The sequence below is a fragment of the Gracilinanus agilis genome, chromosome 1 (genome assembly GCF_016433145.1).
Source record: "Gracilinanus agilis isolate LMUSP501 chromosome 1, AgileGrace, whole genome shotgun sequence".
Classification (NCBI taxonomy): domain Eukaryota; kingdom Metazoa; phylum Chordata; class Mammalia; order Didelphimorphia; family Didelphidae; genus Gracilinanus; species Gracilinanus agilis.
The window spans coordinates 682,674,498-682,702,073 of NC_058130.1; the positions used below are offsets into that span (position 1 = coordinate 682,674,498).

Genomic DNA, 27,576 nt, shown 5'->3' on the forward strand with positions numbered 1-27,576 from the left:
AATTATAATAGCTAATATTTATATAGTGCCTACTATGTGCCTGACACTGTGCCAAGTGCTTTATGCATATTGCCTCTTGTGATCCTCAAAAAGACTAATGAAGTGGATACTTACATATCCATTTTACAGATGAAGAAATTGAAGCAAATGGTGGTTAAATGATGGCTAGGATCACATAGCTAGTCAATGTCTGTGCCTGGATTTTTACTCCATTCTTTCTGACTCCAGGCCTAGCACTGCACTATGTAACTACCCTTACTTGTAAAAATCATTTTGACCTATCTTTTCTCATGAATGTTTTCATTTTTTGAAGACTATAGAAAAATGAAACTTTTTTATTACATAATCTAATAAAAGCCTTTTTAAAAAAAATTTATGGTTCCCCACTCCCATACACACCCTTGGTAAAAAAGAATATAAAAGTATTTGGGAGGTATAACTTATTTTCTTTTACAGAAATAAAATTTTGGTGTTCAAATCAATAGTCTTTGCATTAAATGATAAATCTTATGATCTTTTGTATGCAACTAAATAACTATTTTATGAAGTTTCCCAGAAGGGATAGTCACATCAAGTTAATTTTCTAGTCTTAGTTCATTTGCAAATTTAGTCATTAAGCTAAAGGAACTTTAATAGTTAAATAGACTATTTTAATTTAATTTTTTTTAAACCATTACCTTCTGTTTTAGAATTGATAACTGTGTATTGGTTCTAAGGCAGAAGATCAGTAAAGGCTAGCCAATTAGGGCTAAGCTATTTGCCCAGAGATGCACAGCTAGGAAATTTCTGAATCTACGTTTGAACCTAGATCCTTCCGACTCCAATCCTGGCTCTCTATTGAGTCTCACTTCCCCAAAATAGGTCTATGTATATGTATATGTTTCATGTCATGGGTGGTATGGTGATACTGGGCAAGGCCTAGTAGAGAATGGCCCAAGGTCCTCTGACGGTCTAAGGACCTAAGCTGAGTGAGAGTGGGAAGCTTAGGTGTTCACTAAGTTGTGATAGTGAACACCAGATCCCACAAAGTATTTGAAGCTCAGCTGTACACCCACCTCCCACCTAACAGTGCCCAGGACTAAGTGATCAAGTGAGAGCTGTGAATTGAATCACACAGCTTCTCTCAGTCCTTATCCTGGGATTAGCTAGATGGATAAAGCCTACAACTGTGATATGATTTGTGTGATCGATCCCTTCTCCTTAGATCCAAAGAATATAGAAATGATCTTTAGGATAGTAACAGCATTCACCTAAGTAAGCTTAAAGATTTAATTGTAATAAACTCAAGGAAAGGATCAAGGTTGAAGGAAGGAGGTGTTGGGAAACTACACTAGACTACTGATGATCAGCTTTGTCAATCAAAAATAATCAGGTTGAAACTGTCTGCTGGAGAGGTTTCCCTCTCTGTGGCACTCTGGCCAGGCCAGGCACCTTTGGCCCTGACCAGGTGAGTTGAAGATTGATAGTATTTATCCTTGATGTTAAATAATTGATGTACAGCACAGCTCTGTCCATAAGTTGAGGATGTGATAGTGGAATAGGATGCAGGTAACATAAGCAGGTTGATTGGCCTACCCATCTAGCCACCCAGGTCCCCTTCTCAGGAGTGATAGTGCCTCCTGATCCAATCTCTGCTTTTTATAGTCCTGGCAGCAACTGCTTTTTGCCCTCTGGCTCATGACATCTGGGTTAGTTCTAAATTCTAAAACTGTTGGGTATATATATTATCCTGTTCTCCATTTTGCTTATCAGAAATTGATGTTACATTCACACACATATTTTTAAGCTATGTGCTGATTTTTATTATACACAGATTCACAAGGTGGCAGCAAAGTGTTGTTTATAGTGGTTCTGGTTCTCTAAATACTGTTCCTGAAAATTAAGTCAGTAATATATTTTTAAAGAAGAAAAAGGTAATCACAATTACCTTTATATTTAGTAAATGCCTAAAACACTACAGTGAGAAATGAAATTTCTTTATCTAAAAGGAGATTTGTAGAATAGAAGGTCCTCTTGTCGAACTTGAAGTAGTAATGCAAAGGGATCTTGGAGAATTAATTTTTTTTTATGCTGGGGATCCAGTGCCCAAGGGATTCCTCTCTGATGCCATCTGAATTCTTTGCAGTTTAGGAAGGAATAATAACATAGTTCTCAGAGAATATATTAGACTATGACATTTTAAGTCTTTGAAAAAATAGGAACCAAGATCCAGTTGGCTAAGGTGGTGAGTGTTGTCTATTGGATATTATCAGTGGGATGGTATTATTATGGAATGATAATGTATCTAAAAACATGTTTTATTTTACTGTGTAAAAAGAATAAGATTTTAAAAATAATGCAACAGAGATTCCCGTTCAGTTTTGTTTTTGTTTTGCCCCTTTTATATTCTTTTTCTGAGGTTGTTTGGCTTTACTTTTATTCCTACTTATTTGACTATATTGTCAAAAAATCCTTCATACTTTTCTTTTTCAGTTTTTCCTTCAGATTGTCACCTCTGATTCTAAAATTAGGATTTTGGTGGGGATTATTTGTTTTTGACTTTTTGGTTGAGGAAAAAGTTATGGGTGGAATCCATCAATTTTTTTTAATTGATTTGGAATACCCTTTTAGTATAATGTGTTTTGAGTAATACTCCATTACATATCATAATTCTTTTGAGCCTTATTAAGTATAATTCATGAATAGACAATAAAGAAATTATAGACTGATTAAAAGGCTTTGGACACAGGTTTATGTAGTCATTTTTAGGTCTATTTTTTATAAACATGGTGATTTTCAGGCTACACTGTAGTTCATAAAAATATCATAAAAAAGCATTGAAAGACCAAGTTTGGCTATAAGAATCTCCCTCAGAAATTGAAGGGGGTAAGTTAAATTAAGTCTTTTGATACAAAGTTTATCACAGTGTAACTAATAAATATTTGTTACCAGATCCTTCATTCATTTAACTAAGAAATGCATATCAATTAGCTACTAAATGAAAGATACAAAAAGGTGCTATGATAATCCAGAAATGTTTATTAGTGGACAAGCATTTATTAAACTCCTGTATACCAGGCAGTGTACTAGATACTATAGTTATGTGAACAAAATGAAGTGATCTCTGCCCTTGAGGAATTTATATTCTATTGGGGAAGACAGTATGTACATTTGTAATATTATGATGAAAACCAGGGGAGTTAAAGTAAAATATTATTTTGGGGCTCATTAGGGTGTGAGGGAGACAGGAATGACAGAAGGCAGGACCAAACAAGGTAGAGAGACTGGGTTTAACTGCTAAGGAGATTATCTGTTAACAGAAGTGGCAGTTAGGCCCTAACTGTCACTCTGTACCATCTAGGCATGGGGCCTATGGAAGCTAGCAGGCAAATGGCAAGAGTTTATATCAATTTTAATTAAGGAAACTGTGGTAAAGGATGGGAATAGGGGTTTCTACACTTTCAGGCTAAGGGCAAATCTTAGGTCAGGGGAGGGACTTTTCTAGACTCAACTGAGACCTAAGCAAGACAGGGCCCAAAGAATAGCAGGACTGAAGTGGGAATCCTCACAGCAGAATCCAGACTCACTCCAGTGTTGTACCAGCCCCTCCAGGACCACTCTTTCAGGTGGGTAGATTCTGGGAGCTAACCCAGCCCAAGTTAACCTGCAATTCAGGTTGGGATTAATAGTCTCTACCAAAATCTCCCACAAGTAGATGTCAGTCTTCCTTCAGGATCTCTGGAAATCTGAGGTCTCCCAGGATCAGTTGCAACTTGTCCCAACCACCATGGAGTCTGTCTCAGAGAGCAAGCCCCTTCCTCCTTCCCCATTCCATTTGGAATTCTCCAGCCCTTCCTGTTAGGTCTCCTAAATGATAACTAAATAATCCTCTTCACAACAGTAAGGAACTTGCAGCCTAGCTGGGAAGATAAGGAAGTCACAAAAGTAACTCAGGAAAAGTGGTATATGAATAAAAACAATGTGCTCTGAGAGTTCTCAAGTAGAGATCACTTCCGTTTGGGATAATAGAGACTTTATAAAGGAAATATTTGTTTTAGCCTTTGAAGGATATATGGAATTTCAATTGGTAGAGATACATTCTAGCTAGAAATAAATGGTCCAAGAAAAATAAATATATAGAGTAGACAAGTTATAAAGGTACTTGGGATGAAAAGTAGACTAATTTGGATTGGGATTATGATTCACATGGAGTGATGAGACCACTAAGACCAAGTTTTAGAAAATCTTGAATGCAAAGCTTAAAATGGTTAGACTTTGTTAGTAAGATCATGGGAAGCTAGAGTACATTTTTTGAGTGAGGGAGTTAGGTGATCAAAGTGATGCTTTAAGAAGATATGTATGATGAAAATGACAAATTGGAAGAAAAAGAACTTGGAAAATAGAGGAACCAGTTGATACTATTGATGTAATCCTAGAATGTGATATTAGAAATATACATTAGAATAGTTACCTTGAAATTGGAAAGGAAGGAATCCTACAAATCCACATGTAGCCTCTTATCAGTTCCCACTGCCCACATCCTGGAAAAAAGCCTTCCTTCCCCCATCTGCCTGAACCTTTGCACTGGTTTTTTAGCAAATTTTTACACCTTTGGTATCTTCCTTTTCTAAAATAACCTTCTAAATGCTGCTAGACTAGTCCATGTATAATCCAATCAGATCTCATTTGTTGGATTCTGTTGATTTTCTCTGCCTGATATTCAAAGCTCCCTGGAATCTAGCACCACCTGCATTTTCCAAGCTTATCTCTCTCTCCCCCCTCCCTCATTTCTAGTGAAATCAAGACTAGAAGCTATATCTTTCAAATGCACCCTGTACTTTAATATTTGTCAATCAATTAGTAGCCAATCAATACCCATTCATTAACTATTTACTGTATGCTAGCTGAGGAAACAAAGAGGAAAATGATATAATCCTTACTCTTCTGGAGACAAATTAGATAGAATGCAATCTTAGAGGAGAAAACTCTCTAGGTTTTCTTTTTTTTTTCTTTTCCTTTTGCCCAAAATAGTATCTTTTCAGTTTTTTCCCTATTTAAATAAGTTAAATAACACAATTAAGTGTTTACAATGTGCAGAAAGAGGATATGACCCTTGCAAACAAGACATAGAAGTTGTTTAAAGAGTCTCTCTTAAGTCATAACCAGAATCATTTACTGAAGGAACTGTTTGTTCTTTTATGAGCTGAACATTTGAAATCTCTTCCAACTCTTGAGATTCTCTGAGATACAAAGAAGATACAAAGAATAATTTTATGTCTGTCATTTAAACCAAAAGAAGAAAGTAGTGGGCATCAATTTCATACTGCCAGTATAAAAAAGATCATAGAGTGTAGCAAGTAGTAGATCACTGATGATTTTCAAAAAAGATTCACAAGTGTTAGAAGTAAAAGTCAATAAATAATTGGTTAAAATAAACATGAATATTTGCCAAATGTTGAGAAAATGAGTGGAAGGGAGATGAATATAGCTAGCATGTCTGTAAATGGAATTATCTCACCCTCATTCATTCTTCAGACTCTAGCCACCAGGAATAATGTCACCCCACCCAACTTAGAATTAAGTGGGGAGACGGGAGGTCTATTACCCACACATGATAGTAAGTAACAAATCAAAAACAAGGGACTGCCCCCTGGGCAGTCCAAAACAGAGTTGAGACTGTCATTTGTCCACTTGAAATTGGTGTGATTGGATCTCTGGGGAGACCTCAGACTGCTTCCCTTTGAATTGTCACGTAAGTAAGTTAGGCTGACTTTCTCTTCCCTTGGCGTTTCTGGAGGCTCTAGCCTCAAGGAGGCCTCTCTTCTTAGAGGAGGCCTTGTGGCTAGAAGCCTTCTTAAATTCACCTCTGTGCCCCCTCTTGGAGCCTCTGAATCCCTACTTGGTTCGGGCCTCTGGGCTAGAGTTTCTCTCAATTTCCCTACCTTCAACCTTCCTAATTGTAAATAAACCACCATAAAAGTCATCCTGACATGGATCTATTTTATTTTGAAATCGAATTAATTGATTTTTGGTGACCATACCTTAAATATCTAATTTCCCTTCTTACACATGTTTAAACTACTCCTTCAAGAAGTTTGATGAAAAAAGAAGTTAGTAGGATGGTAGATAAGAGAGTAATATGAGAGCTAATGGATATTTCAATATTAATCAATAAAAAATTATTAAGTACTTACTATATTCCACTCCCTCATGTTGTTAAACACTAGGGGAACAAAGAAAATTAAAAATAGCCCCTGATTTCAGGGGACTGCTCATATTTAACCAGAGAGGCAACATGTACATAGGTATATAAGATGCATTCAGGGTCAGTGGAAAGTAATGTAAGAGATGATGAATTGTAGACTTTCCCTTCTTTATATTGCTATTAGGTATTAGTGATTAGATTGTCTATAATAGCTAGGATGTAGAACTGGCATGCTTGGACAGAAATGAGACTTATAATTAATGTATGCTATCAATACTGAGAAACATTTTATATCATACCAGAAAAAAAAAAGAAAAAACTCTGAAATTTTTATTTAAATTTGAATTTAATGAAAATCTAATGTGAAATGTTGTTCTTCCCCAATTAATTTCATATAATTAAGAAATTTAAAGATTTGACATTAAGTGTATAGTTAATAAATAATATAGTTATTATAGTAAATGAAAAGTTAATTAATGCCAAAGTTAATATAACAGTTATCAAGTAAAGACAAGTTTTTTTAAAAGTACCTATAGAAAGGAAGGTCCTAGCTCCTGGGGAGGATAAAATACCTCAAAGCCTCCTGAAAAAGCATTATAAGTGGTGGAGGTAAAAAGAGGAGAACATTCCAGACAAGTGGAACAGCCAGTGCAAAGGCACAGAGATAAGAGAGAGAACTCCACATATGAAGAAAAACAATCTAAGAATGAGAAGATTTTAAATACAGCAAGGGATCATGTTGTAAAGAACTATATATGCTACATAGAGTAGTTTATTTTTTATCTCAGAGGTAAAAGGGAACCACTGAAGTTTATTAAGTAGGATCCACATTTTTTTGAAAATTACTATACGAATTGTGTAGGGAACAGATTGGAAGAAAGGGCAAGTTGAAAGTCTTGCATTAGTTAAGATGAAAGGTAATTTCCTTCCTTGCTAGGTTCTTGCAATAGCCGTTTTTAAGAGCTAAAGAGAGTCTACACTGGTTTAGTGACTTTGTGAGTGGAGAGATGGATCTGATTATAAGATGTGTCATAAAAAAAGAAATGACAGTGAATGTGGAGTTGAAGATCACACTAAGGTACCAAAGCTGGATTACTGGAAATATGGTAATGCTCTCAGTAGCTATAGGAAAAAAAGATCGGTTTAGGGGGAAAATAATGAAATCTGTTTTGCAGATAGGTAAGATATGTGCTTATAGGAAGGGTAATAATTAGCCAATTGTGAGGAAAAAAAATTAAAGACTACAGAAGAGGGGGTGATGAAGGACAAAACTTGCAACTCACCATCTTTAACACTAACCATATATTTGAATTTTTCTTTTTCATATTTTCCTTAGGTAGAGAATGTTAGTACTCTTTTTTTAATATTAAAAGCAACATTAAAAATAAAAATTGAATTTTGTTTGTGATGGAGAAAAAATCTATTTTTTTTTTCTAGATGAAGATCGACTTTCCAGACGGAAGAGCATTGTAGACACTGTATCCATTCAAGTGGATATCTTACCAGGCAGCAACCCTATTGATAATATGGTAGGTTTTTTAAAGCTAACCTAGGAACTTTGTTTTGATATAAATTATTTTTGTTAATTTTTTCCCATAATGAACCTACACAGAAAATAATCAATAACTTATTTCAAAATAAAATAAACGGTATGCCATCATCGTTACTTTTAGCTAAATAGAAATATTTTAAGACTTATAGTCACTAAAATTATTTAGCTTGAACTTTTTAATGTTGAAAAATAGTTTTATACATTTGTATGACAAGGTTTAAATTTTTTTCCTATATTTTGATTTTAAAATACCATAATTTTATAGTATCTCCCTCTCCAAACAATAAAACCTTACCTTATGACAAAGAAATAATAAGAGAAAAGAAGAGGGGAAAAAGCAGTTCAGCAAAACTAATAAACTAATTAATTAAAGCTAATCATGTCCAACAAAGAGATAGGATGTTGAACAGACATCCTTCCTAAAACTATTTATAGAAATCTTGTAGTATAAGTTCACATTAGCCATTATTGAAATTGTACTAAGAAATATAAAGTACTACATCCACAGCACATCATATATTCAATCATTTTATTAAACATATACTAGCCACAGATAATAGCATGGAATAGAATTATTCTGGGAATTTTTCCACTGATAAAATTATAATTTTGACTTTAATATTATCAAATAACTCTCCAAACTCTTAGTATAGATTATTTAGTAATTGACTTTTTTGAAACAGTTATCTCAGTGTTTGCCCCTTACTTTGGAAATTATAGTAGCATAGCTACACTACTACTGAATTTTCACCCATTTACTTAAACTAATCATCCATCCAAGAAAATCAAGTAGAAATAGCAGCTGGGAAATCTTTTCTCTATTTTTATACAAAAACGTTTTACCTCTTTTAAGAAATTGTTTACCTTTTAAGATATCTTGTGCTCACACAGAATAAAGCATTAAAAGGATATATGTCCAAAGAGGGAAGGATGTTACCTAAAATCAATTCCCGTGTTACTCTGTGGCAACTCCCAGATTTTGAGGTCTCCTGATAGTTGATTTATGTTGAGATTTGATTTTTCAGAAACTGATGTGGTGGCTGGGGGTAGCAATGGCTACCTGGTTGTATTATGTACTACTTTCAGTAGTAGAAATAGTGTCTGGCTTAAATCTTTTTCTGTTGTCTCCTGGCATTGACACAACTAGGTTTTTGAAAATCATGCCAGGAAAGTGCAAGCTCTGGCAGATCTTATCAACTAGGAAATGTTCCATATACAGTCCTGTAATGGACTGTTATATCTGTCATCCAACAAGCAGCCTCGTTCAGAGAGTACCTCACATAGGCTGGCAACAGAATGATGATTTTTTTTTTTAATGAAACTACCAACTCTTCAAAACTCCCTTCAATGTCACAGAGGGGTTATGATCGGCATTAGTGATGCATTTCCAAGTATTAAAATGAGATTTGAGGGTATCAAGAACAATTTGTTACGTTACTCAATTGAATTTGGTCAGAAACCTCCTTTTTATACTTACAGATTTTTCTGCTTTAAAGCTAGTATCAACTTAATCTCCCTTTAATAGTTGTAGCAAGTAATATCTCTTCTTTGATGTTTCTGTCTGGTTAATACTTTAGATTGTTTACATTTTTAAATAGGTCTAAAAATAATAGGCTTTATTTTGCCAAATACAATGCCATTTTATGAACCTTTAGTCTTTATATTTCATTTTTACTCACTTTTCGTTTAGGTACTACCTTTTATATACCTTATTTTTAGTTGATATTATTGAACTAATGTGTAAGTTGATCTGAAAAGTCCATTTCATAGAGATATTGCATGAAATAATCACATGGGGGGAAGTACTTCAGTATTTTTTAACAGAAGATGAATTTTACATTAAAAGGCATTTATTACCATGTGTTCCCATTTGAAGCTCCTGTACTGCAAATTTGGTTCTATATTACTACAATAAAGGCAAACAAGTCACATCCAGGGCATCTGAATAGTCGAATATACTGCAGCATTAGATTCAGCTGAGCCAAACTCCAGCTTCAAACTTATTCACCAGGACAGCATTCAGCATTAAACATATTGGAAATGTTTGCACTAATACAAGGTAACAGTACAGAGGTTCCAGTTAGGCAATAAATATAAAAATTTTAAAAACCTGGAAAAGGGCAAATAGATGGATTCTGGAAACTATAGGCTGCTAAGCTTGTTCTTTATGCTTTGCAAAATTCTAGAATGGATTTGTGAGCATTTACAAGAAAATAGAGCTGATTACTGAAAGTCAGTATGGATTCGGTAAGAATAAAGACTTATCAAATAGATGGTGTCTTGATTTTTGTGAGATATTTAATAAGATGCCTTTCCATATCCTTGTAGACAAGATATAGTTTTCTTCATACATTCTAGCCCAACTGTCCTACTTGCTATTCCCTATATATGGCATTTCCTCTCTCACTGTCCTTTACACACATTCCTGGGTTCAGAATGTCTTCTCTCTTCACATCCACCTCTCCAGAATTCTTTGCTTTTTTTCAAAGGCTGCCAAGACTTTAATGATCACCGCCAACCCCCCACTCCTCCCCCGTTATTAGGCTTGCTCATTGTCCCATCTTCCCCTCACAGAAATTTTACTTCATATATGTTTTGTACTGAGATTAAGAGTAGCTTAGTAACTACACATTAGCTTATGGCTCTGAGTAATTCACTGAATGTGTCAGCTCTTTAGACAACTGTCTTGACAAGAGAAGTTACAGAGAAGGTGCCAAGCCTGCATTGATAGATAGAGTTATTAGCTTGTTTGATGAATCGTTTCCACAACAAATCACTGGGCCAATCCCCCCTTCTATGTTTTATATTGGGTTATCTACATAAATGTTTTGTTCTTAGTAGAATATGGCTAAATATTCTAATAGATCACTTTTTTTTAAGAAAATAAAAAACATTAACATTATTTTAAATAACTTTTATATGTATGTGGGGTATTTAAGTAGTCATGACAGTTTCAGTGTCAGGAAGACCTGAATTCATACTTCACAGCCTATACCTACTGTGTGTCTCTGTGACCCTAGACAAAATACTTAACCTTGCATGAGATCTTCTCTATTTATTTTTAAAAGTACATCTTCTTTATTTACTTTAAAAAGTACAACTAGAGGGAGTAGCTGGGTGGCTCAGTAGATTGAGAGCCAGGACTAGAGATGGGAGGTCCTAGATTCAAATCTGACCTCAGACACTTCCTAGCTGCGTGACCCTGGGCAAGTCACTTCACCCTCATCTCCTAGCCTTTATTGCTCTTTTGCCTTGGAACCAATACACACTATTGATTCTAAGACAGAAGGTAAGGGTCAAAAAAAAAAGTAGTACAACGAGATTCAAATGCTTACTTTCACAGGATTTTGTGACATACAAGTTATAATTTTTGAAGGTGATTAAGATTACTTTCTTTTAGCATTCTTTTTGGTTACCAAACATTTGGGTTGTCTTTTTTCCTAACCTTTACCATCCATGAATTATTTTGTCAGCTCTTATTGTACTTTGTATTCTTTATTTGCCTTTAGTACATATGAAAGTGATTAAATTGAAATAATAATCTTAAAATGGAAGAGTAGATAAATGAAATGGAATAGTCCATAAAAGAATAACAAATCAACTTTAATGTACTATCAGAAAAGCTACTGTCTCTCTTTTCCCCAAGCTCAACTATATTAGCCCAATGAATAATTAGACTGTGCAGCTGTGAATATGATTTTCTTTTACTTTATATTGTCAGAACCTAGCTTATAAAAAAGAAACCACTATTTGATCCTCTTCACACTTTCTCCATTTTCAGAAACTTCTATTTCCTATTGCCTCATTTCTTGTTGCCTATTTAAAAAAGGCATGAGGAGGGTTGTAGTCAACTCTTGATTAAGAGAGATATTTTATGAAGTATAACTTTTAAAACTTTTGAATAGTTATATTTTCCCTTTATGCTTATTTTATTACAAGAATAGAAACCTTTAACATCTCTGTTGTAAAATATGCAGGTTAAAAAATTATATAAAGTCCTTTGGGAGAAAAAAAACTTTGAAAGGTAATGTAGATTACTTTAAGAAATTATATGAAAAAAAAATTCAAAGAGCTTTAAATCAGATGAACAGGTAGTTAAGTCTCTTATATTCTACTATAATTCACTGAGTTTGTGGTAGAGAGAAAATCTAGGACAAGTGTCCTAGATTTAGTGCATCAGATTTTAAAGTGTCAAAATAAAGGCTAAGTAGAGTTCTGAGGAATAAATTGTGTATAGGAGAGATGGAAAGCTGTCAAGAAGGACAAAAAGGACAATTGTATTCCAGTAAGAGAAGGAAGGTGACTTGTCAGAAGAAACTAATGTTGAAGATTAGGGAATTTATTGACCAAATTAACTTGAAAAGTGAAGGGTATGGCTGTGCACATGTGCAATGAAAGCAATGGGAGATAATGTGAGTAGCTACAGTAGCATCTCATGCTTTTATAAGAATAGTATGAAGAGTACAAAATCTAAGAATAAGCAGATGAAGAAAAGTAAAAATTGTGTAATTTACATTTTGCTTCTTTTGTCTGCCAAAGAGATTTACCAGTAAGAGGGTTGATATCTAGGATAAGCAAGGAGAACAGAATCTACAAATTATAGACCAATGCACTCTACTTTGGTTCCTGGCAAGAGTCTACAATGTATTTCTAGTGAGTTCATTAGAAGTAAAGGGAAAAAGAAGCTGCAGTCACAAAGAACCAATATAGAACCAGACTAATATTTGTTTTCAACATAGGAAGATTGGCTTCAATTTTGTTGAACTGAACAATAATACAGCATAATTTGGGTTATTCTTCAAAAGGTATTATGGTATAGTTGATAGCTGACCTCACTCAGAGTCAGGATGGCTTAGATTCGAGTCTGTCTCTCACACAAACTGCCTATGTGAATTATGACAGTCATTTAGCCTTTCAATGCTCCAGCAAGCTCTTGGACTACAAATTACTGAACAGTTTCCAGACTGCATTGGTAAAGGAAGTTTCAGGGATAGTCAGTATCTTATACTGATGAAATATCAATGAAATATTAAAGATAAGATAAATCATAGTTTTCTCTTGTCCTTCAGTTATGTTGAAGAATATGCATGGAATTATAGATCTTTGCCTAACTATACTTAAAAGAACTTACTAGAAATACTCTGCCAACCATTTGTAATATAAGGATTTGGAAGTTTTAATTGTATATGTTACAGTCACTTAGGAGTCTGGATGAAGAGGGAATGGTAAGCAAGGCAGACACAAGAGAAAACACAGGCTGAATTGTGCCACCTTTTTATGAACTATTGTCCCTATCACTTAGCCTTGAGATCACGGTTCCTTCAAGAAGGCTGGAAGGTAGATGCCTATATGGGAAACTCAACATGTCCTCTCCTCTTAGTGAAGAATGACTGGGAATAACAATACCTTAGATTATTTGCTCAGCAAGAGAGTTCTTTGAGCTAAAACTGCTCCATTGCTTGCTTAAATGATATAAAGGGCCTTGGGGTGAAGATGGAGTAGACTGAACTAAAAGTATAGAAACAAATGGTAAACAATCTCTCTGCTGAGCTAAATTGGAGAGTGGAGACAGGTAAAATGAGATTGTGAATCCAAAAGAAGAATCTGGAAAAAATAGTGAAACTATCACTAGCTAAAAGCAAGAGTAGACAGAGAGACCAGTGCTTTATCCCTATACATTGGGTGGAATGCTTTGACTTTAATACATTATTCTGCTCTTAGGGAGCATCACATTAATAAAAATAAAAACTATACCTTTATTCTTCTGCTTATCTTGGGACACCATATATTGCAGCATAGTGGATGATCCTTATTTATGCCAAACATAGATCACTTCCAAACAATTTATCTTGTGCACTAAATTGCAATTTTATTATTAACCATGTGAGTTTTTTAATTTACAATAAAATTACCTTATTGAATGGAGGGTTATTGGCACAAGAAGTTTTTAAATAAATTCTCCAGCTTCTCTTTTGCTCTATTTGGCATTCTGTGATTTGAGTAAAGGAAAAGAAGAAGAAAAAAACACCTCGAATAGTCTGAGATCACTTATGACTAGAATACAATGATATATATAGCAGTCTCTTCCTCAACTAATCTCTGTTTAAATAATTTTTTTCCAGATCAGTACTACCACTGAAGAAATAACCTTTGAAGCATTGAAAAAAGCAATTGGTGAGATTTGGGGAACTTTTATTTTTCTAGTAATATTTTAACATTCAGCTTTATATTGACCTTTGTTTTAGATGTCAGAAGCAAGGATCAAAGAATACTATTTTATTTTCTTGTTAGACATACAATTAATTTGAAGCTGTATCATCTGAGCCTCTTACATCATTTTCTCAATATGGGAAGATTTTCCCTTTTAACTATTGTGACTTTTCTAGAAAAAAATTATTAAAACATTTTTCATTTGCATAGTATTTGAAGATTTACCAAGTGACTAAATATTTATCTCATTTGATCCTCATAACCTAGTGTACTAGTAGATTTTCTTATGCCCTTGACAGTAGGGATAAATTCTTATCTCCATTTTATATATGTGAAAAGTGAGGCTTATAGTGACTTGCGTAGGACCATACAGCTAATAATTATCAGGTATGAGATTTGTCCCTAGATAAATCTACCTAATTTTAAGTTTAATACTCTTATTATAACACATTACCTCTAAGTAAACTAAGTTAACTAAAGGTCAGACTTTTAGAAACTATGGAACAAAGTCATAATTTAGTAAGTAAATAAAGGCAGGGGCTCTGAAAAACAAACAAGCAGTGGTACCAAGGTCCATTCTTGCACTCTTCAAAAGAGTCATGGATCCAACCTCAGAGTTAAAAGGGAATTTTGAATTGCAAATAAACATTTATAATAGAAGCAGTAGGGACTGGTTACATAAAAGAACCAGATAATACTGGGAGAGAAGGAAATAGTGGCACTGGGCAACAAATAGTCCTTTATACCTCATTAGTTCCTAATAGTACCATTGTATAAGCAATTATATAAAATATTGTACAGTGTAGATTGATGAAGACCCCAAATCATTCAGAAAAAATTAAATTAAGTTCAGCACTCTTAAAGAAATGGAAAAAACTATTATGTATAATTCATTTTAAGGATTCTATTCAAAAGTAAATGAATTTTTAAAAATCAGTGCTTAAAAGTATACTTTAGTTATTTTTGGAACAAATAAAACCTAGATTTTCTGCAAAGCATTTTGAAAGTTCCCGTTTGTGTTAGTGATGATGTTGCTTTCTGTAACTGAAATGTAGCCTTTTTTTTTTTTTTTTGAACAACCACTTCTGATTTTGCTTCTCAGTGATTCTTTTAAATAATTTTCATTATTAATAGTGCTCTCTTCCAAGATTGTCATTATCATAGTTCACTGCTAGCTAGAAAAATAGCATGGATATCTCCTAAGTAAATCCATTTTACATAATTTAAAATTTTGATAAAGATGGGAAATTGGTGATTGAAGGGAAAACACTTCTAAAACAGCATTTGTAAATGTAGGTATCCATTCACAGTAGAACTTCCTATATCCCAGGGAAAGTATAAAATGGAAAATAACTAAGGAGGGCAGATTTTAGATATAGGAATTTTCCTATGATACTTACATATGCTGTGTCTATTTATCTACTAAACAAAAATTTTCAGTTCTGCTAGAATTTTGTAAAAACTTTTAAAGAATTGGAAACAGTTTATATAGAAATACTACTTTTATAGTTATTAAAAGCCTCTAGTCCTCAAGTTCTCTCTGAGAACATTGAACCTAAAGGCTCTTTTAGCTCCAAATACCACTAAACTAATATAAGTTTAGGGATACTTATTCCTAGCCTAAAACTAATTGGAGATCTGAATGTCACCCAACAATTTATAGAAACTCAAATTTTTTAGTATTAGTTTCCCCCTCGTATTTGCTGTGCTTTGTGAAGCCAGAGATCAGCATGGTGGTCTTCCCTACTCACCCCACTCATTTTCCTAAAAATCTGTGTAAATTATTTGCAAACTTTAAGTAAGGCAGACTTTCTACTTTAAAACTTAAGAGTGAGAAAATACAGTTATAGTGATGAAACAGCAATAAACTATAAAATAACTTCCTTGTCAGAGTAATGGATGATTAGAAACAATGGATTGATCATCGGAATGAAAGCCAACAGATATTTTGTTCTCTTATCTATTTCATAATACTATCCAAAACTCTTATCATCTTTAGGAAAAGGCACTTAAAATGTGGATCAAGACAATAAAAAAATCAGTTCAATTCCTTTTCTCTACTTCATTTATTCTACTTAAGCAGGTAGTTCATGGAGCAATAGAGAACTTGGCTTGAAGTTGGGAAAAACTGAAGTAGCTTCAGCTTCTGAGTAGCTTTATGTTCTTGGGCAAGTCACTTGGCTACTATCTCCCTCATGTTCCACATTTTACAAATAAGGATAATAAAATTCTGCTTTCTAAGGTTGTCAAGGATAAATTTTTTTTTTGGGGGAAAGCATTTTACAAAACTTAAAATGCCATCATTATGCTAGTGATAATTGTAACCTTTAAAATTAAAATAAAAACTTAGTCTGGTGGTGAAGTATAATAATAAATATATTCAGTGATGGTATTCAAAAAAATCATTCCTGATTTGTTTAGTCTACTGATATCTTTGTAATATTAGGAAATCTAAAGTTAAAGGCTCACAGCATATGCCCAAAAAGGATTTAAGGAAGTCTATAGACAAAAATCCTATAGCATGTACAGCATGAGAAGTAGGAATGACTTGCTATCCATAGTGGTAGGGGAGATGTCCACATCTCTGAAAACACAGGTTGGATTATAATTGTAAATGAGAAGTCTATAGATTTTGTAGACAAACCAAAAATGTAAGCCTGATGTAGGGGAGGGCTTACCATTCAAGTCTCTTTATTTTTAGTCCATTCTTTTATCCAATAACCCTTCTAAATATGTTTCTTTGTTTAGTTGCAGTCAGCTAGATGTTATGTATGTTATCTTTTAATCTCAGCCCCCACTTTCAAATCAGTGTAGCTCCTAACAGTAATCATGTATATTATTATATTTGTGGGAAATTTTTTGCTATTAAAGGTGCTTTTAAGGTATCTAACTTGTAACTTGATCCATTTTTATATTTTTAAAGATACCAATGGAATGGAAGAACAAGAAAAAGAGAAGAGGCGCCTTGTGATAGAGAAATTTCAGAAAGCACCTTTTGAAGAAATTGCAGCTCAATGTGAAACTAAAGTGAGTACAACTGTGTTTTGGAGTAATGGCAGAATCTTTTTTATTTATTAAATAAGCAGGACCCAAGTAGTTCTTTTTTTTTCTTTTTAAAATAATATTCAGTAAAAATGCAATTGAGAAATTCCAAATAGAACTGCTGAAATTATATAGAAACTGAAGTCAGCTTTAAGTTTTGCTGTAAAGGGGACAGCAAGGTAGCTAAGTGGATTCAGAGCCGGACCTAGAGGCAGGAAGTCATCCTGGGTTCAAATTTGACCTCAGAAACTACTTGCTGTGTGACCTGGGCAAGTCACTTAATTCTTATTTCCTAGCCTTTACTGCTCATCTGCCTTTGAACCAATACATAGTGTTAATTCTAGAAGATGAGGTAAGATTTAAAAAAAAAAAAAAAGTTTTGCTCTAGAACTAATCACTCCACCCAGAAACAACATAAGGGATTCTCAAGGGAAGACACAAAGCATAGTGAAAGTTAAAGATGCCTAAAGAACAAAATTCAAGCATCTTTCTCAATCTTGATTCATTTGGGATAAAAGATATGCCATTTAAAGTGTTATCTTTGAGGACTTGCAAATTCATTTTCATTTGTGAAAAAAATATTTCCTAATTGAATTTAAAAAATCATATAGAAACATTTTTTGACAATTGTTTTCTGACATTTTATGATTCAGATACTCTCCCTTCCCTACTCCTTAAGGCAATAAACAGTCTGATAAAGGTTATACCAGTACTTTCATGCAATACATATTTCCATAATTACTCATGTCGTAACAGAAGACATATCACACAATAGCAAACTCATGAAGGAAATAAAATGCTTTGATCTGCAGTCATATTCCCAACAATTCTTTCTTTGACTGTGGATAGCATTTTTCATCATAAGCTCCTAATGGATGTCTTGGAAAACTTGTTTTGCTGATAATAGCTTAATCTTTCACAGATGATCATTGTATGATATTTCTGTTAGTGTGTAGTGTTTTCTTGTATCCACTCATTTCACTTCGTTTTGCATCAGTTCATAGAAGTCTTTCCTGATTTTTCTGTATTCATCCTATTTGTCATTTTTTATGGTAAAATAATACTTCATTATAACCATGTGCTACAATTTGTTCAGCCATTTCCCATCTGATTTATACCCCCTCAGTTTCTAAGTCTTTGCCACTAAATAAAGAGCTGCTAAAAATATTTTGGTACAGTTAGATCCTTTTCCCTTTTCTCTTTGGGATACAGACCTAGTAGTGGTATTACTGGATCAAAGGTTATACTTAAGATTTATGGACCTTTGGGTTTGGTTCCATATGGCTCTCTAGAATGGTTGAATCAATTAACAGTTCCCAATTTTCCCACATCTCCTCCAACTTTTTTCATTTTAGTCATATTAACTTATCTGAAAAGTGTGAGGTGGTATCTCAGAGTTTTAATTTGCATTTCTCTAACCAAGAGTAATTTGGAGCATTTTTTTTCATATGAATTATAGTTTTAATTTCTTCCTCTGAGAACTATTTGTTCATATCCTTTGATCATTTTTCAGTTGAGGAATGCTTTGTATTATAAATTTGATTCAATTCTCTGTATAGCTGAGAAATTAGGCCTTTGTTGGAGACACTTGCTATAAAATTGTTTTCCTAGTTTGTTGTTTCCCTTCAGCACTTGGTTGTATTGGTTTGTTTGTACAAAAGCTCTTTATTTTAACAAAATCAAAATTATCCATTTCATTTTTCACAATGTTCTCTATATTTTCTTGCTCATCAATTCTTCCCTTATCCATAAGACTGACAGATGAACTTTTCATGTTCCCTTAATTTGTTTATGGTGTCATCCTTTATTTCTAAATCAAGTAGCCATTTTGACTTTATTTTGGTGTATATACTTTGAGAAGTTGGTCAGTTCCTAGTTTCTGCCATACTTTAAAAAAAATTTCCCAGCTGGTTTTGTAACATAGTGAGTTCTTCCCCCCAAATCTTAAATATTTGGGTTTATCAAATACTAAATTGCCCTGGTCATTAACTACTGTGTATTAATTACCTAACCTATTCCATTAATCCACTATTCTCTTTCTTAGGCAGTAGCCGATTATTTTAATGATTGCTGTGTTATAGAATAGTGTGAGATCTGATATATCTAGGCTTCTTTCCATCATATTTGGTTTTCATTAATTCCTTTAATATTCTTGACCTTTTGTTCTTCTGGGTGAATTTTGTTACTATTTTTTCTAGTTCTATGAAATAATTTTGGGGTAATTTATGACGTTGAATAAGTAAATTAATTTAGGCAAGATTGTCATTTTTATTATATTGGCTAAACCTATCCATGAACAATAGTTGTTGGGTTTGTTTTGAAAGATATCCCCTCAGGTGTTTTATGTTGTCTAGTTATTTTTAATGGAATTTCCTTTTCTGTTTCTTGCTTTGTTGGACTTTGTTGGTGATGAAAAGAAATCCTGATGATTTGTAAATATGGTCTATCCTGAAACTTTGCTAAAGTGTTATTTATTTCTGTTAGTTTTTTGGTTGATCCTCCGGGGTTCTCTGTGTACAGCATCATATCATCTGCAAAAAGTGATAACTTTGTTTTTTTTCATTTTCTTTTAAGTACTTCAGTTTCTTTTTCTGTTCTTATTGCTAATTGTACTAGCATTTCTAGTATAATATTAAATAGTAGTGGTGATAATGGGCATGCTTGCTTCACAACTCTGATCTTATTGGAAAGGTTTCTGTTTTCTCTCCCCATTATAGAGATTTAGTGATGGTATTATCACTTTAAGGAAAGTTCCATTCATTCAATGCTTTCTAATGTTTTTTAATAAGGAATGAGTATTGTATTTTGTCATAAACTTTTTCTGCATCTTTCCTAGATAATCATACAGTTTCTGTTGATTTTGTTATTGATATGGTCTTTTATGTTGATACTTTGCCATTTTAACCATCCCTGCATACCTGGTTTAAACACATCTGGTCATGGTACATGATCTTTGTGATATAATGCTATAATCTCCTTGCCAGAATATAAAGTTTTTTCATCAGTGTTCTACAGTGTTCTTTCTGTTTTAAAACTCTTCCTCCTTTAAGTATCAGTACCATATTCATGTCATTAAAGGAATTTGGAAAGAATCTTTCTTCTCTAATTTTTTCAAATAATTCTTTGAATGGTTGGTACAGTTGACTTGTGAATCCATGTAAGCCAGGAGCCTTTTTTCTTACAGAAATTCTTTGCTGACTTATTTAGTTTCTTTTTCTGTGATGGAGTTGTTTAAGTATTCTATTTCCTCTTTTGTTGTTCTGGGTAGTTTATGTTTTTATAAATAACTATTTTAATTTGTCAGATTTATTGGAATATAATTGGGTAAAATAACTTCCAACAATTGCCTTAATTTTTTCTTTATTGGCTGTGATTTTGGCTTTTTTCATTTTTGATACTGGTAATTTTTTAAAATCAAGTTAACCCATGGCTTATCTGTTTTATTTACTTTTTTTTTTTTATAAAACTAACTCCTTGTCGTATTTATTCATTAGTTTTCTTTGAATTTTATTTCTCTCTTTAATTTTTTAGGATTTCACCCCCCATTAAATGGAAGAATATAGATTTTCAGGATTCCCAATTTGGTGTTTAATTGGGAATTTTAAATTTACTTTATTTGTATGACCATTTCATTGTTCTAATCTTTTCTCTATTTTATTACTGTAAGCAGTTAGAGATATAAATTTCCCCCTAAATACAACTTTGGCTACATTCCATATTTTGATTTGTTGTATCCTAATTGTCATTTTCTTTAATTTAATTGTTGATTGTTTCTATAATTTATTCTTTATCCCATTCACTCTTTAGGTTAAAATTATTCAGTTCTCAGTTAATTTTTAGTCTTTCTGCCTTTGTTAGATGTAATTTTAATGCTTTATTGTCTGAAAAGGATGCATTTAATTTTTCTGTATTTTGATTGTGAGGTTTTTATATCCTATTAAATGATCAGTTTTTGTGAAGGTTCCATTTACTACAGAGAAAAATGTATATATATATTTTCTATTCCTATTCAGTTTTCTCCAGTGGTCTCTCATATCCAACTTCTCCAAAGTTCTATTTACCTCCTTAACTAATTTTTTGTTTATTTTTGCTTTTATTTATTTACTTCTGAGAGGGGAAGGTATAAGTCCCTCACTAGTCATGTTTTACTATCTATTTCCTCCTATAAATTGTGTAATTTCTCTTTTAGGAATTTGGATGCTGTGCTATTTGGTGCATATGTTTAATACTGATACTGTGTCCTTGTCTATTTTTTTGATCAAGATGTAATTTCCTTCCTTATCACTTGATTTAGATCAGTTTTTACTTTTGCTTTGTTGATGCACCTGCATTTTTACTTAACCTAAGGCATAATAGAATCTGCTCTAGCCCCTTTCTTTTACTCTATGTGTATCCCTCTGTTTTAAATGTATTTCTTATAGATAGCATGTTGTGGGATTCTGATTTTAATCTAGTACTACTATCCTTTTCTGTTTTTATTGGCTAGTTCTTCCTATCCCCATTCATAGTTATGATTACTAATTGCATATTTCTCTCCATCTAATTTTCTCCTTTCCATCCTTCTCTTTCATTCTCTCCTACTCTCCCACCCTCCCCTCCTCCTTTTAGGCTTTTCCTGTTCACAGATTTTTTTGCTTCCAAACACTGTCTCCCCCAATTTTCCCTCTTTGTCCACCTCTTTCTCTTATTCCCCCTTCCCTTCTACATCCTCTTATAGCTTTCTATCTCATCTATTCTCCCCTTGTGCTCCTTTTTCTTGCCCCTTGATTTTGGAGTGGGACAGAACATATCAGCTCACCTTAATCAGCTTACTCTCTTCTTTCTATGTATACTTCTTCTCATTATATATATCTTAAGTTTCTCAGTTATTGCCTTCCCTGGCATGAATATATTCACTCAGTTCAACCTAACTGAAACCCTTAAGTTTTCACTTTATCTTTTTATGCTTCTCTTGAGGGTTGAATTTGCTTATCAAATTTTCTTTTCAGTGCTGTCAGTGTATAACATGTGATATAATGTAGCTGTGTAATAATGCCAACTGATTTTTGCCATTCAGAGATCATTCAAAGGAAATCACCTTGTAAACCCTAATGCCCTTAAAATGTGAATTATTAGTGGTAGTAATAATCAGGATTCAAGTCTCACCTCTGACACATTCTAGGTCTGTGATTGTGGACAAGTCAGGTAACCTCATACTGCCCCAAACAGTTATAATTATTAGAGAAGATACTGATTAGAATCAGTAGACATTCCTGATAGGAAGCTTATTACATTGTAGGATTCACATGCTTACTTTAAAAAAGCAATAATCATTATAATAACAATTAATATTTTGCCTTTGTTTTGATAACATGTACAGCATGGCTATTAGCCTTCCTCTCCCAGAAAGAGACATCCTTCACTCCTTCATAGTACACAACTGAGAGGACATGGAACTTTGATTATTATAGAAAATTCATTATTACTGTATTTGTTAAAATCCTTTAAAACTAATTGATAAAATTACTCAGTATAAAATACAATTTGGGAATCTGGGAGAAGCACGTATATTTTCATTGTCCTAAGTTGCCATATACCCTCAAAAAAGCATCACCAATCAGCCAGCTTACTGGTGATGTGCCTCTCCTTAGTTAGCTAGTCTGAACCTTTGCTGTTCTAATCTTCAAGAACCCAAGATGTTGAAGAGGAAATATTAATATTCTACTCTGTTTTAGGCAGAACTCTGTCAGAAGTAATTTTATTTAATTTAACATTATTCTATAGCCAAGTATATCTATCCTAGAGTGATAAATGTCCAAACTGGCATAGCCTCCATGAATCCTTTCTCCCTACCTTTTCCTTAGACATGCTCTCTACCCCAAGTCCCAGTACCTTGAGCTAATTTATTGGAATTTTGAAAAAATAAAAAGTAATAAGTTAAAATACTGTTTGGATTAACATTCCAGAATAAACCTACTTCAGTTCTTCCTAGACCTTAAACCTTGAAGTCTTTCTTCCCTTTGTTCAATGTCTTAATCTTCAAATACAAGAAAGAACATTGCCCTTAGGTGATCATATTGTGCTCACTTAAGAGCTGGGTGCATTATCTTATTATCTTCCCTAGATAAGAGTTCAGTTTGGTTATCACCCTTAGTCCATTTTCCTGAGGAAAGCTGTCTACACACTTTCAAATAGGGAAAAATCTGTAAAGATTCAACTAGAAGAAAATATTATTTCCTAATATTTTCAGTTGAATTAAAAAAATTTTGAATATATCCACATTTCCCTATTGTGGCAGTGCTGGGCATCAGAGTGGGATTTCATGGATAACCCTTTTTTACCCCTTGTGATTATGACAGCCTATATAATAAGCATTTAAAAAGACCTGTCCTGTATAGCTCACTTGACTTCTGCCTATATGGTAGAAGAGGATGGCAAGTAAGAATTGCACAATTTTTAGATTGTCAATAAATTTTCAATTTATTATTAGCACACTAACCAGCCAGTGATTGGATGTATTGTTAGAATATATTCTTGTTAATAATGAAATGAGAAGAAAGAATTTCCACCTAAGTGGAAAGAAACTTATATTGGTTAATGTTATTTATATAGTAGGGCCCCATATTCTCAGGGATATTTTCCAAAACCTACTGCAGATAGCTGAAACTGCCAATGTAAGTGAGCACCTGCATCTGATCCAGAATGTATGTGCTTTCTCTACCCACTCCTGTCCCTCACCTTAGCAGCAGCCTCCTAACCTGCACCCCACAAAAAATAACTTTTAAAAAATGAAAGTGAAGAAAGTGAGGAGAGGCTTCGAGTTGACCATGGATAACTGAAACTGAGGAAAACAAAAACAGAGATAAAGGAAGCTTACTGTATTTATGTTGCTGGAAGTGAAGTGGTTGTGAAGTTCTATGGAGTTCCTAATAAGATCCTCCAAATTAAGTTAACAAATGCTCTGATAGTGACTTTAATGCAAAGATGAGAAAGGTGAAGATGTAGAGAAACAATTAGGATTTAAAGAGGTCAGGACTCCTTTACCAATTGTTATTTTACCAGTAATTTATTTAATATTGGAATTAGATGATCTTTAATGTTTGTTAGCATTAACTTTTGAATCCATATGGTCCTGAGGCTTTTCTTAGGAATATTATTTATAGCCTGTTCTATTTCTTTTTCTAAAAAAGGTTTGCTTATATTTTATATATATAAAAATATTTATTTATATTCTTCCTCTTAGTCTAGGCAGAGTATATTTTTGTAAGTATTCTTCTATTTCACATAAATTGTTAAATTTTTTGGCATACATTTGGGCAAAATACCTCCTAATAATTGTTTTGATTTCAAGGAAAAGAACCTATATATTTTCTAAAATATTTATAGCAGGTCTCTTTATGGTGGTAAAGATCTTGAAATCAAGGTGATGCCCATCAGTTGGGGAATGCCTGAACACGTCACGACATACTATTGTGATGGAATACTACTGTGCTGTAAGAAAAATACGGAAAGACCTAAATGAAATTGTAGCGAAATGAGCAGAACCAAGAGAATATTTTATATAGCAACAGAAATACTATTTGAAAAATGACATATCTGTCCACCTCAGAAAGAACTGATAAATAGAAACAAGCAAGACTTAGTTTTATATATGCATGCATGCCTGTCAAATAATACCTTCTCTAGTGCAAGAGGTAAGAGAGGAAAAATACCTGAATTTTAATTAACAAACAAATTTTTAAATTTAAAAATGAGAAAGGTCAAAGATTTTTATAGAAACCTCACACCGTTAGATGATGAACACTTTCTTCAACCAAAGAATTGATTGATATTGGAAATGGTAAGCCATATAATCGCAAGAAGAACAAAGGATATATTTTTTGCAGAATAAAGTTAGTTATCGATTAGTGAGCACAACCTCCAAGTTAATTGTCTGTATAGTCAAATCATTGATTCATCAGCTGTAAGATCAGAATTAGTTTTTAAATATTGTAAAATAATGAGAAAAAATGTTTGTAGAGTTGAAACAAAACTGAAATATTTTACAAAGTAAATGAAAAATCCAAATTGGGAAATAGCAGCATTGATTCTGATTTATCTAGAGGATGAAGGAATATAAGTTAATACAATAAAGAGACAAATGAGCTCAGAAAGTGTCTTGGTTATTAGTAAACATCTGGATTATTTTCTAGAGAGATGGCAGCCAAAGGAACTGCTGAGTTAGAATATAAACTCATTTCTAAAATCCTATGAAGAAAAATGATGGACTGTTCAATGAAGTATCATTTAATAAAGCAGAGAGATGCAATGGAGAGTTAAAGCTATTTAAGGAAATCTGGGCAGAATATCCATCTAAGCAAAGTGATTCCTTAGGGAAGAGAACTACAAACAGAAGAAAAACAGAAAATATTTTTAAAAAACAATATATCAAATTGTTCTCTCCATCAAGGCCAAAGGAACCACCTCTCTTAAGCCCTAACTTCATTATCCTGAATATGCTTTATAGAGTAGTTAGAAAAGGGACAAAAAAGAACAAAGATAAAAAAATCAGATGGATTGGATTAAATGTGTATAGAAGACATTTGTGCTTTCAGTGACTTATACACAGTGTTTCTGAAGGAAGGGAAGATACCAAACTGTGGAGAAAATCTCCATACTTGATCCTAAGAAAAAAATAGGCTAGAGAACTTTAATAACTACTGAATCATATGCCTTTTCTATTTGCATAAAAGCTTTGAAAGTCATTTATACATGAACTGATATTATCTACATTGAGAGTATTATAATGATGTATAGACTTTTGCAAGTGAAATTTAACAGTGGGCTACATCTTTTGCTATTTCACAATAGCAGAAGAATATAGATCCCATTTTGCATTTTTTTTAATTAAAAAAAAAGTTTCAATTTGGTATATCAAACTGCTACCATACCAAGACTTTATCAAGATGTGTTCAAAATCATTCAAAATTCCTTGGAAGATGCATGACCCTCTTACCATAAACATCAGGTGAGGTAGATTAAGGAGATGTTATATATAACTAACATCATTTGCTACTGTGATGACAGAAATTCAGTTTCTGTGAATAATGAGATGCTCCAAATACTCTCATTTATGGATAATGTAATATTACACCCCACCTGCAATAATTACATAACCTTTTGAAATCTAAAAGGAGTTCGACCTATCTGGCCAAACTAAAAAGAGTTAGATGAAGAATATCTGGTAACCTAGATTCCTAAACTAATTTTTTATCATGTATCCCTTTGATAATCCAATGAAGCCTGTGGTCACTCTCTCAGAAAAATATTTTTAAGTAATTGAAATCTAAAGTCCCTGAAATAGCTATAGGTCCTATGGGGTAGTTGAGTGGTGAAGGGGAATGTTTATATGTGTATATAGTTATGCATATGTCTGTGTGGACATATATGTACACTATAAACAATGGTAGACTCTGAAAAAGACTAGAATTAAAAATGTCATCAGAGAATTATATGTTAAGAAGAGAAGACAGGCTGGTGGAATGGTCATATGAAAAGATGAAAGATAGAGTAATCCATCGTTACTCTCATAATCCTAAGAAAAAACACAGATATAGTTTTTTCTAATTTTCTCTGTTGTGAATTCCTGAAAGGACATAGATGGGAGTTGTATGTGTGGTCTACAATCTTCTTCACTTCAGGGACTATCTCAAATGATGAGATCACATAGCCATCTGAGTATTTAGGAAGGCCAAATTACAGCAATAAGTTGTAGATAAAGCAGATTTGATATTATGAAATTTGTATTTTCGTTTTTCTATCAGGAAATAGTATTCATTTTAAAATTAATTCTACAAGCAGCATTTTGCTATGCAAATGGCTCCCAAATTTTTGAACATTTACAGATCATAGGAATTTTATACATTGATTTTACAGATGAGTTAGAGTCGGCATGTTTTCTTTCTTTCTTTCTTTTCTTTCTTTCCTTTTTTCTTTTTCTTTCTTTTTCTTTCTTTCTTTCTTTCTTTCTTTCTTTCTTTCTTTCTTTCTCTCTTTCTTTCTTTCTTTCTTTCTTCCTTTCTTTCTTTCTTTCTTCCTTCCTTCCTTCCTTCCTTCCTTCCTTTCTTTTTCTTCTTCCTTTCCTTTCCTTTTCTTTCTTTCTTTCTTTTTTCCAAATACTTATCTTCCATCTTAGGATTAATACTGGGTATTGGTTCTAAGGCAGAAGAGTATTAAGGGCTAGGGAATGGGGGTCAAGTGACTTGTCCAGGGTCACACAACTGGGAAGTGTCTGAGGCCAGATTTGAATCCATCCATTGAGCCACCCAGCTGCCCCCTCAGCATGTTATTCTTAATTCACCAGCCATGATGTGCTTATTACATTCAAGGTGTGATGGAAAGAACTTCAATATGTAGTTACAATATTAGTGTTCAAATCACTTGTTCTTTATTGCATGTGAGATCTCGGCTATTTACTGACCTCCTTGGATCTCATTTTCTTAAATGAAAAATGAAGGTTGCACAGGATTATTTCTAAGGTTCCTGGCTAGCATGAGAGAGTAAGATAATTGAATCTCAGTGAGGTCAGATAAATTGCCTAAAACAAAGCCAATTTTTTACATGATTAGAA

General features: G+C 33.2%; 1 protein-coding gene across 1 annotated transcript in view; it reads left to right on the forward strand.

The window, feature by feature from the left end:
* Positions 1-27,576, forward strand: part of EFR3A (EFR3 homolog A) — a 161,173-nt gene that overhangs the window by 127,961 nt on the left and 5,636 nt on the right. The window contains exons 18-20 of the mRNA XM_044684304.1: positions 7,622-7,713; positions 13,859-13,910; positions 16,870-16,973. Of these exons, the coding sequence (XP_044540239.1) occupies positions 7,622-7,713; positions 13,859-13,910; positions 16,870-16,973 (248 nt within the window). The remainder of the gene's footprint in view (positions 1-7,621; positions 7,714-13,858; positions 13,911-16,869; positions 16,974-27,576) is intronic.